The sequence below is a fragment of the Oryzias latipes genome, chromosome 23, assembly GCF_002234675.1.
Source record: "Oryzias latipes chromosome 23, ASM223467v1".
In the NCBI taxonomy this organism is placed as follows: Eukaryota; Metazoa; Chordata; class Actinopteri; order Beloniformes; family Adrianichthyidae; genus Oryzias; species Oryzias latipes.
Genome location: NC_019881.2, coordinates 21,287,084 through 21,303,546, shown reverse-complemented (window position 1 = coordinate 21,303,546; position 16,463 = coordinate 21,287,084). Strand labels below are relative to the sequence as shown.

The following is a 16,463-nucleotide window of genomic DNA, read 5'->3' as shown; positions in this document are numbered from 1 at the left end:
AATTGAAACACTTTTTTTTTAAATTATTTAAATGCATCACATGACCAACAACCGGAAATCCTTGGCGACCTAGGTCACTGCACACCGGGCGCCACCAGACGTCACACAGCTCATCAAAAGTTGAGTGTGTCGTGTGGAAATGTTGGATCCACAGCTCCTCTGGAAAACACCATTTCCCAAAACGGCTTTACCTGAAGCCCCTCCCACGTGTACGGAGCTCACCGCTCCACACCCTGAAGAAGACGCCAACGTCTCCTTTGATAGATGATGATGAGCGCTAGAGCCGAGGTGGAAATGTGAATGTTTCTGCTGTCAAAGTGTTGTTCACATCCGTCACCGTGTTTCTGAACAACTTGAGAAAGTTTGTTCGTGTTTATTCGGTTCGTTCTGATTTAATGCAGCGTCGTTGTGAAATCGTTTTTTTGACATTTCTAAAATTTGGATAAAGTTTTATGCAGATGTGTGACAGAAACGCAGCTCCTGCCGTCGTTTTGTGGTTGCAAATATCAATGAAAACTGACCGGCAGGTTTGTGTGAAGAAAACCACAGATAGATGCTTGGCTTTAGTGCAGGAAAGTTGATTTTCTTTGGTTTTTCTGCTTTCAAATGATGATGATCTCCATGGTGTTCTCCTTTAAAAAGATCTTTTTTTGAAATAAATCTGTCTTTTCATCTTTGTTCTCCTGGAACTCGCTGGAAAATGTCATAAAGTGAAGCAGATTCAAAAAGTTAGGGATGGACTAGAAAAATGCATTTCCGCATAGAAGTACAATATAGTCTCTTGATGCCCGTTTCTATTTATATTTACAATAATATTTTAATGGAAAGTTCAGCTTTGATTGTCTGATTTCACAGATTGGTGAATGTTGTAGATTTTCCTCCCGTCTTACCGTCAGCAAACACGTGCTAACACGTTAGCATATGTGCAGCTCTGTGAACAAACAGCAGCTAATGTCACAGAGCAAACACCACAGCAGCACGAACACACAACAGTTGTGCTCAGATGACGCAAGGCAGTCCTTGAGTGCTAAACAGAAAAGTAGAAACACAACAGTTTTCGTTGTGTGCAGAAACGGGTTTTGTCGTCTCGTTGGCCACAGATGTTTAGTCCGTCTGCCTGTTTGCGTGCTTGTGTTAGTGTTGTCGTTTGTTATGCTGCAGTATCACTTTCACGAGGCTGTGATCCTGACAGAACCGCTACGTTGTGTTTGTTCCACCTCATGCTGTGGTGATTGTGTCGTTGGATCATAAAGGCTTCTGCAGCTTAGTGTTGGAATCAGGAAAACATGATCCGGTCTGTGAAGGTTCTGAACCGGCTTCTTCCTTCGGTCCTGTCCCGTGACGTCAGAACCCTCATTTACAGAACCGCTCATGTTCTGCAGGAATGTGCGTTCAGAGTGGAACTCAGGGGGATTTTCTGCAGCCGTGGAAGGGTTCTCTGTCCGTCCCGTTGTCGCAGTTACACCCCAGTCTGGGAGCAGAAAGAATCTGCTAACAAATGGAGCTTGGTGGGGGTGGGGGGCTGTTTATCAGGACAGGAGTCTTGATAAACAGGAACATTTGAGTCTCAGCGGGCGAGGACAGTTAGATGAAGTGATACCAGCGACTGGCAGCTCGGGGAGGGAGGAGCTGCTGGAAGGTCATCTCAGTGGGGGGGTGAACTTTAACATGAAGTGACAGATCCACAGCAAAGATTTGTTCGCTGATGGTTGTGGTTTGTTAGTTGTGAGTTTTGGAGCCATGAGAGGAGCTTCATCAAAGTCTTGTAGAAGCTCCTCCTCCTCTTCTGTGTCAAAGGAACCAAACATTTCTGGTCCGTTCTGTCTTCAGAGCAACAGAAACGGTGGATCAGGTCCAGCTCCTCACTTTCTAGTGGGGGTGTGACAATTAATCAACTTAATCAATAAATCCATTTCTATTCCTATGATCCAACATGATCAATCTGTCTGAGGCAAGTTGTTAATCGAATTGACCTTAAGCATTCGAAAAAAATCAGAATAAAATGGATTATATCAATGTTGGAAAATACCATTTGGTTTGAGGTACAGTAGATTTATTTGACTGTAACGTAAAAATGACCAATCCCAGCAGATAACACACATGTGATGTCAGCAAAAACGCATCAGTCCATCATTCCAGTCCAATGTGTGGAAAGACTTTTAGAAATTTAGCAAAGTCATGTGACCATCCAGTGTTCTAGAACCTTCTAAGAATGTTCCCTTTGGATTCTTTGGATGTGGAAAAACAACAGTGGGCTGAACTTTAGGAAACTAGCATGTGAATGTGTTTGACATTCATTCTAGTTGACTTGTTTGTTTGGACACAGATTTCATTTACACTTGAAGAAATCCAAGGAATCTGGAAAACTTCACTGTTCAGTAGCAGGAATTTCTGTCTGAGTCACACTGGTTGAAGTTTGGGATAAAGATGATCTGGATCCATTTTATTAGGTCGCCGGACCCGATTCAGTGTGAGGCCAGGGTCACTCGCAGGCAGCTGATTTTTTACACAAATAAAAAGCAGAAACTGAGAAAATCAAGGAGGACTTGAAGGCCAATGTGGGATCAGTGTGCAGACATAAAGATGAGTCGGAGCTTTAATCTGCTGAAAAGTCTGGAGAAGAAGCGGGAAAACCAGCAGGTTAGATTCCCTCCAGGGTTTGTGGGTTCTGATGATCCACTTAAGTGTGAAAGTGTCTTTGAACTCTGAAGAGGACCAGACATGGGAGGGTGTCTGTTTACTTCAGGGAAGCAAAGACCAGAAGGAAAAGGAGTAAATAAAGTCACATTTTACAACAATTGAAATAAACTTCTCACTCAGCAGAACTGAAGAAGTAGGACTGAAGACAGGCTGTCAAATATCTGACAGAGTAAACGTGAAGCAGAAAGACGGTAAAAGCCATTTGACTGAGCTGTGATCAGTGAAACTAGCTGCTTCTCTTGGTCTTTGTCACCTCAAATGAATCCAAACAGAACTGGACAAAGGTGTGAAAGGGATTTGTCCTCAGGACCGTCCTAACGTGAAAGCCGTACAACAGTCCAAACTCCTTTAGCTTTAGGTTGTGGAAAAGGAACTCTGCATTTATTAACAGATGGTCTGTAGTTCTGAAAAGTACCTAGTACTGTCTGTCGCTTCTTGTACAGTTTAAAGAAAACTAGTAGAATTTGACCGACAGAAATCCAAGTGACCTGCTGGTGCTTCCTGCTCAACAACGGTAACAAATAAAAAAAAGGTGACGGTTTAAGTCTGAAGGAAACCGAGTACTCTGGAAGTCATTATGCTGGTTCCGGTTACTGAAGCTGAGGAAAAGGTTTCAGATCATCGGTTGTTCCTCTGGGCTCACCGCAGAACTTTCAGAACTGTAACATGTTGTAGGAATAAAATTCACATGCAGATGCGAATAAAAACATTGAAGTATTTCTGTAAAGTCCCACTCCGACCATCTTTTGACCTGTTTTCAGTGTTCCCAGTGTTTTGGTTCATTAGGATGCTCTCCCGCTAGCTTACAGCCCCTCACACCCCCAACCTAACCTTACCTGTGCAACAAAAAAGGTGAGCAGATCCATCCAGCTGTCCAGTTCTGATCCAGATTCCAGCTCTAGACGAGGAAAACAAAGACATTCATGGATCTGTTTGTCTGCAGGTGGATGATCAGAATGGAGACTTACGTCACTGCCACGAGCTTTTTCTCACGGCATTTTGTCGTCTGCTCCTGGTTCACAAGAAATACTCAGAAATGCAATTTTGAGCTAAATTTTATATATATGTGTGTGTGTGTCCTCTATTTTTTGAAAAATGCTACAAGAACACGTTAAAATCCCTCTGGGTGATGCTAAATCAGGAAGTGTGTGTTTCCAGTCTGTTGTTGAAAACCTTAAAGGGCTTAGAGGAGTGATGATGTTTGGACCGAAGGTTAGAACAGTGAGTCACAGCTCTGACTTTGTAATGGATCATTATTTCCTCTTGTTACAATCTTTAGATGTTTTATTTCACAGTCATACGTATTTTTTTTATTTGACTTCATGTTCTGGACCCTCTCCGTACCTCCATACCTGGAGCAGAGGTGAAGGCTGACACTTCTGTTCTTCGTCACTTCCTGAGGAAGAACAGGAGTTTGTTAGCAGTTCAGTTTTCTCTTTCAAAAGTAAATCAAGAGAAATGGTAGAATGCAGGTGAATGAAAGGGTTTTAGCCTTGAATCGTTTTATTCATTCGTTTATCAGGAATACTGTCGAGTAGAGCGGGCTTCAGGGAGCAGAAACTGAGTAGAAACTCATTTTTAGAAAACAAGCAATTTACAGAAATCTCTACTACCTGACAGTAAAAGCAACAAGTTTTTCTCATGTTCCCAACTATATAAAATACTATGATATAAATACAAATGAATCTGAATTGTTAACATTTTAAAAATCCTACTTTGTTAGGTTACAATTTGAAACCTGCTGCTTTTTTTCTACCATTACTTGTAGCTTCAGAACTTCCTAACGACAAACTTTTGTGATTAAACTCCCGGTTTTCTTCTGTTTGCAGCGTCTGATAGTGGGCAGGATGCAGCGCTGAAACTGGACCAGGAGCGGGCGGATATTGTGGCCAAATATGACAAGGTAAGAAACCTCCGTGGGCGTGTATTTCCACGCCGTCACTCACTCAGGCTGAAGCTGTCCTTGCTGGCTGCGTCAGTCTGCGTGGGAATCAAACCTGCAGCCTTCCATGGAACTTAGATCCAGCAGTAAAAAATGCCCTTGATTAAATCAGAGTAAATGTTCACAAATGAGGAGCCGATTGGCGCAAAGCTGCTTTTCTTTGCGTCACAATCGGTTGGAATTATGTCACGTTAAATCTTTAAGTGGTTGAAGAGTTACGGCCGTTTTAAGAACGTCAACAGTGCGGCTAAAGCTCTGATGTTAAAGGCTGAAAGACAATAAATGTATGTCAACGCTTTACTTCTGAAAAAGTTTGACTTTCATCAAACATTCCTGGTTTTGGTTAGGTCCAAACGACAGCATCACTTCTGTAAACGGTCTCTTTAATGGAGCCCAGCCGGCGGCATAATCAAGCTGCCTCATCAAGAGTGAAGAGGAGGTGGAGGCGTGAGTGAATCATCACTCTTGGAGATGGGAGGAGCTTAATATTCTGTTATCATTAGGGTCGTCTCACACCTTCCAGCCCTCATTGGAGCTCTTTGATGGTGTTCTTGGATGTTTTTCTTTGTTTTTGTTGTGACGCTAAAACCCACCCAGCTGTTACTGTTTCATCAGCTGATATATATGAACATAGTGGATATGTTGTTGTGAGGAACGTTTGTGTTCCTGTTTTGATCTCTGGACTAATTCAGGAGTTGGTTTAGGGGGGTCTGGGTGGGGTATTTATGGAAGCAGTGAGTTTTTGCTGGGAGAGCAGAGCAGTCGCTGGGTGGGCTGGGGGGGCTTGGCCCACAAACCACCAGAAGGAGAAACTTGGAGGAGAGCAAACATCTGAGTTTTCTCTCACTTGAATTTATTTTTAATTGTCTAAAATAAATATAAATAATTAAATAAACAGACGTTCTTCTCGTGATTCACTGACTTCATATCCGAGTCTTTCCGTTCATAAAAGATGTTGGATCTTTTTAACACTCAAGAACAACAGTCCATTTTTTCAAAGTTTCATTTAAACGACTTTGTTTATGAATTCACTTTAGTTTACAGAAAACAAAGAAAAGCTTTAGTTTCCCAAACCAACATGTTAGCATAACTTTGGTTTGCAACTTCTCACTTTTTAGGAGATTTTTCTAAGATGAGACATTCTAGGCAAAAGAAAGTTATACAGAGTGTTAGGCACAGAGGTGGAGATGTAATGATATGGAGCTGAAAAGCTGTTTTACAGCACAAAAGGAGAAAATGACGAAAAATGTCTTGCATTTAATAGTTAATTGTTTTGTAATATTTAGTTTCTTTCTCCTTTTTCAAATCAGAAACAGTCCTTCAATCATCTTCCTGAACAAACGATGTGTTAATGTAATTACGTATGGACTTTAGCCCATTGACTGTATATAAGAACTGAACTCGGTGGCCCCTCCCCCTTGGCGTTCCAAACAGGGAGTACCTGCTGTTGGCTCCAAGAAGCCAAAATCCCATAGACTTCTGTAGAGAAATAAACAGCTGTTGCTGTTGGTCAGAAGAACCATTCTGGCTCTGATACTTTTTTTAACATCTTCTTGATAATCCTCTTTTTCATAATATTTCTTCTGTAGTCCAAGTTACTCAAGTTATAAACGGACCAATCAGAGGCCTCAACAACAGTAGGTGGAGCCTGCTGACCCCCACGTCTAACAGTAAAAAACTGTGACAGATTTTGTGTAGCCCGCTTTTAAGAAGTAGGGATGTAGACTTTTAACAAGCTCACTCCTGATTGGGCAGAATGGTAACTATTGAAATGATGACTTAGACCAACTTACTCAACAGTTTAGCTGTATGTCTCCTCAGAAATCATACTGTTGGAGTACAAAAGGAGCAGCTGAACACAAAGAACAATAACTATATATTTTTTTTGCCAACAGAGGTTATTTCTGGTAGCATTTGCGTTATTATTCTGGTCATTTTAAAGTTACCTGGTGTTAAAACTGACATAGGACACCATGTTTTTTGTTTTTTTTTACCTTGTACTCATCTATAGAGAGATGTTGATGGGGAGTTTTCTTTTCCTCTTAATGTTCTGGCCTTTCTCCCCTCCATCCCTCCTTCCTCTAATCTTACGATTAACCTGAAGGTTTTCTATTTCACTGACATACTGTAGACATTTTTCAAAGAGTGGAGGTCAGGCGGTGACGGCGGTAAGCGTCTAATTCTCGCTGCGCACACACAGATAAACGTACACTGAAGCAGACACATCCCCCCTACCCCCCAAGGACACTGATGTTGTTGCTCCCCTGGTCATATCCCAGCCAATCAGAGCAGAGTTCTCTGCCCCAGAGGAACGTGGGTGGCATGTAATAGACCTTTTTCACACTTCCGCATTTTTCGACCGGAAATACGTCAATGACGTGTAAAACAACTTCCTGTTAGCGTAGCAGCAGATATGAAGAATGGCAGAGTCGAAGAGTTGCCGTCTCTGTTGTGTTCCAGGCTGTTCGTCTTCCAACCAAAAACAGCCCGGCCTTTCATTTCATTATTTTCCCGTGGATCCAAACCTGAAACCCAAATGGATATAGGCGATCCGAAGAGATGAAGGGCATAGTTTTAATGTAAACACAGGTAGCACCGTCTGCTGCCGGCACTTCGCTCCGGATTGTGGTGCGGCTGCGTCGTTCGTCGCCTGAAGAGTGGTGTCGTCCCGAGTATTTTCCCTTGGAACAACTTTACTGCTCCTCTGAGAAGGGAGTCAGAATATGACAGAACCCCAAACGTCAGGCTATGCAGCTATGCTGTGAAGACAGCAACATGGTGGCTAAGCTAAGGCAGTAAAGATGGATCAGGACTACATGACACACCCACCTGCAGGTAAGGTTGTTCATAATGTGTTTGGTTAACGTAAGTCAACTATGTGTACCGTTATTGGATACATGCATTTCTACCTGAACAAATGAATGTTTATAATAAAAGCTGTTCATGCTCTCACCTATTTTAATTACATGTATTTAATCACTTTTGAGTATTTTGTCATTTTGTAATTTCCTTAACAAAAATAAATGAAATGTATTTGTAATTAAATACTTAACATACTTTTCAAAACATGATTACTGTGTTGTGTTGAAAGGTAGCATAAATATATTAAGACTGATTTTTAATTTTCTTTATCTTCACAGGTGCTCTGGATGAGGCTTTGGATTACATCCATGACTTAGAAGCCAAGTTGTCATGGTGGACAAAAGTTCCTCGTTCAAGACCTCCTCACTGACATTGGATCTAAGATCATCATTCCACCTTTTAAGCTTTCAGCTCAATTCAGCAAGGAGGAAACAGAACAAACCGCAGCCATCACCCGCCTCAGAATTATAGTGGAAAGAGTGATCAGTAAGATAAAGTCCGTTCACATCAGGGACTCTCTGTGCCGCTCACACTGATGGGCGGTGTGAATCAGATCTGGCTTAACTGCCGTGTTTTGGGAAATTATCATGGACTTTTTTGTTTTGAAGAGTGAATTAATGTTTGGTATTTAAATAATGTATAATGTGCAAATAGTATGGAAAAATTTAGTGTTTCCACATATTCTTAAAATCGAATTAAATATAATTGTTATATTTGTAATATTTTTCTGTTGAAATGTGACTTTGACTACACAAAAAAATTAGATGAACAAATAAAACAATTTTGGTCAAAATTGTGCCTCATTTAATTTTTTGGTATGCGTAACAACAACTGATTAATCACAACTCAAATAACATCAAACATTTACAATAAAAAATAACATTACAGATCAACAGTAAGACAGAAGGCTGAACTGATTGTTAAAGACAAGATAAGTGTAATTTAAGGTATGCATTCATGTATTTGCCATAATATATATCCAAGTTCTCTTTCATTCCATCTCAGGGGGCTGCACCTGGCATAATCTGCTTCCAGATGCCATCATATATGGATCTGGCTGTGGTCCTACACAAGAGAAACACAACACACAAAAGTTAGACATAAGTGCATAACTACATTTAAATTTAATTCATTATATCTGCTGTAATGATAATTTGGTTAGTCATAAGATTAGAAAAAAAAAAAACTTGCTCACAAAGCAACAAAAAGTTAATTACCTGTATATGCCTTGTACAGTGTGGACCTCAGACCGTCCCTGCCAACTGTTTTGGGTCTTTGCACCACCAGCTCACTAACCGGTTCAGGATGGATTCCCTTATAAGTAAAACGCAGAAAGCAATTACAGTCTGTAGTCACTACTGAGGGTGTTTTTATAATAATTTACAGTTCTTATGGATACACATCCGTTCTTAAAAAATAATGACAATATGATCACAAACCCACCTGTGCTCTTGGTCTGTGCCGTCTTTGCAAGTCACTCGTGCAGGACAGGGTGGGTGGAGCAGCCTGCAAACCAGCTGTGAATAATGTGCGCTCTGGAACAGGATGGCAAAAGGATGTCATTGCAGAATCCTTTAGCAGCCACACAACTGCAGGAGAAAGCTTTCAGGTTGGCACTTAATGCATCCAGCGATATCTAGACACAATAAATTAAATAGGTTACAGTTAAGACATACTTATGTTGCTACATCAATGTAACATGAAACTATAACTTTCAGTAGGGTGACCAGATTTGAGTTAGTAAAAATGAGGGGTGAAGTGAGTTTGTGAGATATTTCATCGAGAGTAATTGGTGTTCAGAGCTGCGTACATAAAGCAAATATGATTACATTTCATCTATGTTCAATGTTATTTTATTATAAGTATCAAAAGAGAGGACATGTCCAGGAAAAGAGGACTTCTGCTTACCATACTTTCAGAAAAATAATACTAGTAAGTGAAGAAAGTGCCGCAACCGCAGCAAAAAGAATGAACACGCATACGGGCAACTTAACATTTCTTATTTACAGCTTCACCAAATTTTTGGGTGTTATGTGTAATACTTCCGTATTATTTAGGGTATTCAGGGACTACAAGAGGCTTCTTCGTCAGACAACTTTTTTCCTTTATTTTACTTCCGTCACACGTCACATACGTCATCAACTTACGTCGGTGCGTGGAACAACACCGGATGTTACATCCCCCTTGTTTTTTAAAAAAAAAAAAACTTCAGTATAGTTGTCAAACTGACGAGACTGTGTAAACCACACTAAACCAGAAAGCAATCAGACTTAGCAATAAAACTTATGGAGCAAATTCAAATCCCGTTTGGATGAACTATTAAACCAATGTTTTTTTTTCCTTTTTAGTTTTTACAAGGTTTAAAATAACACATTTGGTAACAAGGTTTCAGTCTAAAGAATACGACTGATTTGATTACAGATCTAGAACAACCCTAGGTCTTACTATGCGACCTGATCTGGTAGAAACCAGCTGTGATGTTTCTTCTGGTTCTAACGGGTCTGCGTTAGGATGTTGCAAACGCTCTGTTTCGGTGCTCGCAGGTTTGATTGGGTCAGATGCATTTTTTTCAGGATTAGGTTCTTGCGTCTGTAGAAGGTGACGTCGGTTTCTCCTCAGCATCTGGCCTTCATCAGTGACAATGTTGTAAGATCTTTGTGTGGGTGCTGGTCCAATGACAGTTGCAGGCTTCCATGTCCCAGATGGAAGTTGGAATCGAATTGTAGATCCTTGGGACAGAGCAGGCAGCGCTCTGGCACTTCTGTCATAGTATTGCTTCTGCCGGCTTTGACATAATTGTCGTCTGCTCTGGAATGTGCAGCGAGGCGAAAGGACCGGCTGCAGCTGCTTCTCCGTAGCTGGTAACACAGAGCGTAAGCGACGACTCATCAATAGCTGGGCTGGTGACTTCAGACCATCCACTGGTGTGTTCCTGTACTCCAGTAGACTCAGGTACGGGTCAACTCTTTGAGCATGAGCTTTATCCATGAGAGCTTTGGCAGTCTGCACTGTCTTTTCAGCAAGTCCATTGCTCTGTGGGTACAATGGGCTGCTCGTGATATGTTCAAAGTCCCATGAATGTGCAAAGTTTTTGAACTCCTGTGAGCTGTAACAGGGTCCGTTATCACTGATGACAGTCTGGGGCACACCAAACCTGGCAAACATAGCTTTGAGCTTTGTAATCACTGCGGCTGATGTAAGACTGACAATTTTCTCTACTTCAAAGTATCTACTGTAGTAGTCAACGGCTACTATGTAGTCACGGCTGTTCCACGTGAACAGGTCTGTGGCTATTACTTGCCAAGGTCTCTCTGGGATAGGATGGGATATCATTGGTTCTCTCTGGTGTGAGTGACGCCTCTCTAGACAGATGCTGCAAGATCCAACCAGCGTTTCTATTTGTTTTCCCATCCCGGGCCAGAACAGAACATCTCTCGCTCTCTGCTTGGATTTTTCAATCCCAAGGTGTCCGGTATGTATGCGTGACAACATGTCTGTCCTGAGCGAGTGAGGGATGATTATCTTTTCGCCCTTCAGCAAGATGCCATCTACCTCAGATATCTCATGTCTGTGGTTCCAGTATTCAGCGACGGTGGTTGGGCACCTTTTGCGCGAATCTGGCCAACCTGATTGGATCATCTGCTTCAATCTTGACAGCTGCTCATCCTGTGCGGTGGCTGCTCTTATTTCTGCCATTTTTCTGTCACTCACAGGAGCATTACAGATCACACTGTGAATCTGAAAGTCCATTCCTTCACACAATGTCTGGCTGTCACACTCAATAGGTTTCCTGGACAGCGTGTCGGCGACGGGGATGTGTTTTCCTGGCTTGTGTTGGATGTCAATGTTATACCTTTGAAGCTGCAATATCATGCGCTGGAGTCGAGGTGGTGCGGCGACAAGTGGTTTGCGCATTATGGATTCCAAAGGCTTGTGGTCTGACTCGACAACTACCTGCCTCCCATACAGGTACTGGTGGAAACGCTTACACCCAAAGAGCACTGCAAACAGTTCTTTCTCTATTTGGGCATAGTTTTTCTCAGTGTCATTCAGTGCTTTGGATGCGTATGCTATTGGCCTTTCGTCCTGCAGCAAAACCGCTCCTAGGCCACATTGGGATGCATCCACCTGCAATTTCACATCCTTGGTACAGTCAAAGTACGCTAGTACAGGACCTGGTTCCTGTGTCAGCAGGTCTTTTACACGCTGAAAAGCAACGTCATGATTAGAGTCCCACACAAACTCACTGTTCTCCTTTAGTAGCTGACGTAGTGGGTCTGTTGCTTCTGAAAGTCTGGGTGCAAACTTTGAGAGGTAAGTTACCATGCCCAATATGGTCTCCAGCTCAGATTTGTTGCTGGGAGGTGGCATTTCTTTGATGGCTTTGACTTTATTAGGATCGGGCTGGATCCCGTCCCGTGTTAGTTTGTGTCCAAAATAGCTCACCTCAGGCACGCAGATGATGCTTTTGTCCTTATTCAGTTTTATGCCCTTTTCTCTGGTTCTCTCTAGTACTGCACGCAGGTTCCTGTTGTGTTCCTCTTCCGTGCAGCCGTACACCAGGATGTCATCCACAATGGCGGAAACGCCTGAGAGCCCTTCATATGCTTCATCAACTCTCCGCTGGAACTCATCTTGAGCTGAAACTATTCCAAATGGAAGTCTTTTGAACCGGTATCTTCCATAGATGGTATTGAAGGTGGTCAACATGGATGAATCCTCACTGAGTTTTATCGCCCAGTATCCAGATCTGGCATCCAGTACGCTGAAGTACTGTGCACCCGCGAGCCTCGGTGTGATGTCATCCAACGTAGGCAGGGGGTAATGGGGTCTTTGGATGGCTTTGTTCAGTGGGCGAGGGTCTAGACACACCCTAAGTTTCTTGGTTTTGGGTTTTTCCACTACCACTAGGGCATTTACCCATTCTGTTGGCTCTGTCACCTTCTGTATTATGTCTGTATTTTCCATAGCATCGAGCTCAGCTTTAAGTTGGTCTCGCAGGGCATGCGGGATCCGGCGGGGGGGGCATACCACTGGGACAGCTGAAGGTTTTAGCTGAAACTTACATTCTCCAGGGAATAGACCAACGCCGTCAAAAACATCAGGAAACTCCTCCAGGATGTTTGTGCCTCTCCTGGGTTCTGCAGAAACGACATGTATTAGTCTGACTATGTCGAGGTCCAGACAAGCACGCATGCCTAGGACAGGGGGAGCCTTTTCGCATATTATGGTGAAATCCAGAGGAATGATCTTTTCTTTGTGTCTGCATGTCAGCCTGCAGACTCCTTCTGTTTTCAGTGAATGCCCACCAAATGCAGTGAGCTTGCTGTCTGCTGGGCGTAAAGCGACACTCCCGAACGTCTGGTGAAATATTTTGGCTGGTATGATGTTAGCCTGAGCACCAGTGTCCACTTTAAAACTCATTCTGTGTCTCTGTTTTCCTAGCTCAATTTCAGCATAGGCTTGTTCTTTGTCTGTGTCTTTGTAACATGAAGTAACAGAATCAACGAACAGTTCTGGTTGCTGCTCATCATCCATGACAGTATGCACCTTTCTGGGCTTGTATTTAATATTTTTAGGCTGTCTTTGCGTTCTGCACATCTTGGCGAAGTGGTTAAATTTCTTGCAATTGTTGCACTGACGTCCCTTTGCTGGACAGTCCTCCATGCGGCTGTGTTGTCTTCCACATGCTCCACATTCTGTGTTTGGAGCCGTCACATTGCTATTATGGCTTTTGAACCTGTGGTGGAACGAGCTTGGCTTATGTGGTTTTTGGCTTATTGCATGAGCAGACTGAGAAGAAATGTTGGAGGTGGCACCTGCCATTACTTTTAGTTGCTGCTGAGACAGCTCATGTGATTTGACGATGTCGATCGCTTTTTCTAAAGTCAGGTCGGGGCCTTGACACAGCAGTTTTTCCCGAACTCGTGGTGAGTTGGTTGCAAACACAATTCTGTCTCTGATCATCTCATCGCTGTTTTGGTAATTACAGTCTTTAACCAGGAGCCTTAAATCCGTTAAAAACTGATCAAAACTTTCACATTCTCCCTGTATCTTCTCATGGAATTTATAGCGTGCAAAGATTGGGTTTGCTTTGGGCGTGACATATTCCTCAAAGCTATCAAAATAAGTTCTCAGTACCTTTCTTTGATCAGCTGTGAGAGTCCACGTGCTGTATACATCTCTGCCTTTCTCCCCAATCCACAACAACAGGTAGCTGCATTTCTCCTCCTGAGATTTATTACGCAGCGGGCCCGAGAACATGAGCTCCACGTGCTGGCGGAATTTTCTCCAAGCGTCAGGTAAATTGGTGGAATCCCAATCCATTCGCGGCATCGGTACGCCGGCGCTCTCCATCGTCAATCGTCAGGTCGATGTGGGCACGCTCCGTTCTGACACCATGTAATACTTCCGTATTATTTAGGGTATTCAGGGACTACAAGAGGCTTCTTCGTCAGACAACTCTTTTCCTTTATTTTACTTCCGTCACACGTCACATACGTCATCAACTTACGTCGGTGCGTGGAACAACACCGGATGTTACATTATGTTAATCTCATGCCTTTTCACTTAAACATACACACAACATATTCACTGCGATGTGTTATGCCTTATATTACAAATTAATAACACCAGGATTTACAGTTGACGTAAACACACAGAGTTACCGGTGATGCGGCTATGGCTAAAGCTAGCTGAAGCTTACCTTGGTAATGGTGGATAAACTCTTCGTGGACGAATTTATATCCCTTGTCCAATTTGTTTCCTTTAGTGGACGAATGCATCTTTACACTCCTCATCACATCGGTGCTGGTGAACTTCGGAACACAACTCAGGCTCTTCGAAAACACTCTAGGCTCTGCCATTCCTCTGCCAGCGAAGCACAAACCGGAACTAGGTTTACACGTTGATGACGTACTTCCGGTTTTTGCGAAAAAGGTCTATAGGAATCTCGGTCAGAAGTTGCTGATGAAAACTCACAGATGCACACCAACGGCAGCAGGGAGATATTTGTTATAAATGCTCTTAGTTTGATCATTCTTTGCACGTTTTTTTAAATGATAAACGGCATTTCTCATCACAACCAGAGTTTAGAGAAGTTTTATATTATTATTGATCAGCCAAAAACAGACGGGTTGACAAATCAATGCCCCGAATGTCAGCCTTCAGGGGAAAATGGTAGATGGATAGAAAATGGAACGATAGTTTCATATCTGTGCTCTGTGAATGCTTTAGTCTCTTCATGCAGACATTAACCGTATGTTTTCTGTGCTTCCTGACTAATGAGAGCAGCCATGTTGTTGGTCTGGAGGCAGCACAGACGAAGATGTTGAGGTTCTCTTTGGTGGAGACCAGAATGGATCAGGAATGAATCCATCAGAGGAACAGATCATGTCGGATGTTCTGGAGATCCAACGCATGGAAGCAAGTGGAGATGGTTTCAGAGGAGGAAAAGGATGGAGGAAGAGGAGGAGGACATGAGGGTGGTTGCTGTGAGAGAGGAGGATGCAGAGGAGGGGGTTAAAAGGAGAACAATGATTCGCTGCGGCGCCCCCTAAAGGGAGGAGTCAAAAGACAAAGAAGAAGATGCGGAAGGGTGTTGCTGTTTGTTTAAACGACACCATGATGATGATGATGATGATAATATGACAGCTATGGAAATTAGATTCCGGATCTCCATATCATCTTTGTTTATAACTTACAAAGCATCCATTCTAGTTCTCAGGTACAGGTTGACTTGGCTGATGGTAGTAATGCACTGAGTTCTCCATGACATGGCTCAAAACATTTCTCATTTTCTCCTGGTTTCTGCTTTGCTGAAGGAAGCTGACCTTAGTGGCCTATCCAGTGTGTACATTTGGAGGATGTGAGATACAGTAGGGACCGGTTCACTTAATTTTTGTAACCCGTGTGCTATCTTAGATGACCCCCCCCCCCTCCCCCCCCCTCACATTGACGTGTTCTCCCTACCATGACAAAGGTAGATAAAGGTGGAAAGATTTCATGTAATCCATGGACACCAGTGAAGATCACAAATCATTGAAGAAAAAAGGTTCAGAGCACTGTCTAGTGGGTCTAGATGACCCAACTCCCAATGTTAAAGTGACTAGGATTGCACAAGGGTTCAAATAAAACTGTTTTAATACCAAAAGTGAAGAACGCCATTACATTATTTGACTGTTTTTAGTGTAATTAAAAACGGATAAACCACAGAAAATCACAGAAAAACCTTGAATCATATTAAAACCGAAAACATGGAGTGATCATTTATCACTCAACAGTGGTGTTTGTGTTCTTTGAAGTAACATCATATAGTAAATAAATGAAGCTTTCTTTAAATAGCACTTTACAAACCCTTCAGGGGCGAAAGTGATTTACAATAAAAGAAAAGGCAAAAAAAAGTTTCAAATGAGGCAAATTAAGAACAAAAACAGCATACGATGACTAAAAGCAATTACTAACGCGTAAAAGACAACTAAGAATGTAAGAAAAGTGAAAAAAATGTATTTTTGTTCTTGGTATCATAAAATAACCTGGACTCTTATTCCATTCCGTCACGGTTGTGAGTTAAATTCCTCAGATTTTCTTTGATTTTTCTTCCTGTAGGGAAAAGAAGCCGTTGTGGAGTCCTGGGAGGACACCAACTACAACATCTACAAAGTCACCGACCGCTTCGGCTTCGTCCAGTGAGTTGTCCTCATGAAAACCTTCAGCCGAGCTCAGCACAGCCGCCACGCCTCACAGGACGGGCTGGCTGTGAAGCCGAGTCTAACTGACAGCAGAGTGTTTGTGGCTTTGGCTCTAAAGGCCACCAGGCTCTCAGGCAGCGCCGGCGGTGTGTTATATTTAGGCCGGCACATGCAGGCAGGAAACAGCCATAATCACAGGGCATCAGTGTTAGGATGGAGTGGTGCGATCCAGTCCCCTCTGTGGGCGGTGTGACATGGAGGGGGGTGGC

The 16,463-nt window shown here is 42.7% G+C and overlaps 1 protein-coding gene and 1 long non-coding RNA gene across 4 annotated transcripts in view; one reads left to right on the top strand and one right to left on the bottom strand.

The window, feature by feature from the left end:
- Nucleotides 1-16,463, top strand: part of usp6nl (USP6 N-terminal like) — a 58,748-nt gene that overhangs the window by 28,443 nt on the left and 13,842 nt on the right. For all 3 annotated transcript variants that reach the window (XM_023952232.1, XM_023952230.1, XM_023952231.1), the window contains 2 exons: nt 4,530-4,603; nt 16,112-16,191. In XM_023952232.1, coding sequence (XP_023808000.1) covers nt 4,530-4,603; nt 16,112-16,191 — 154 coding nt within the window. The remainder of the gene's footprint in view (nt 1-4,529; nt 4,604-16,111; nt 16,192-16,463) is intronic.
- On the bottom strand, nt 8,773-15,422 carry LOC111946914. The gene is made up of 3 exons (XR_002872723.1): nt 14,211-15,422; nt 8,948-9,140; nt 8,773-8,818 (listed from the first exon to the last, which is right to left on the bottom strand). It is a non-coding gene; the product is annotated as an uncharacterized LOC111946914 (long non-coding RNA).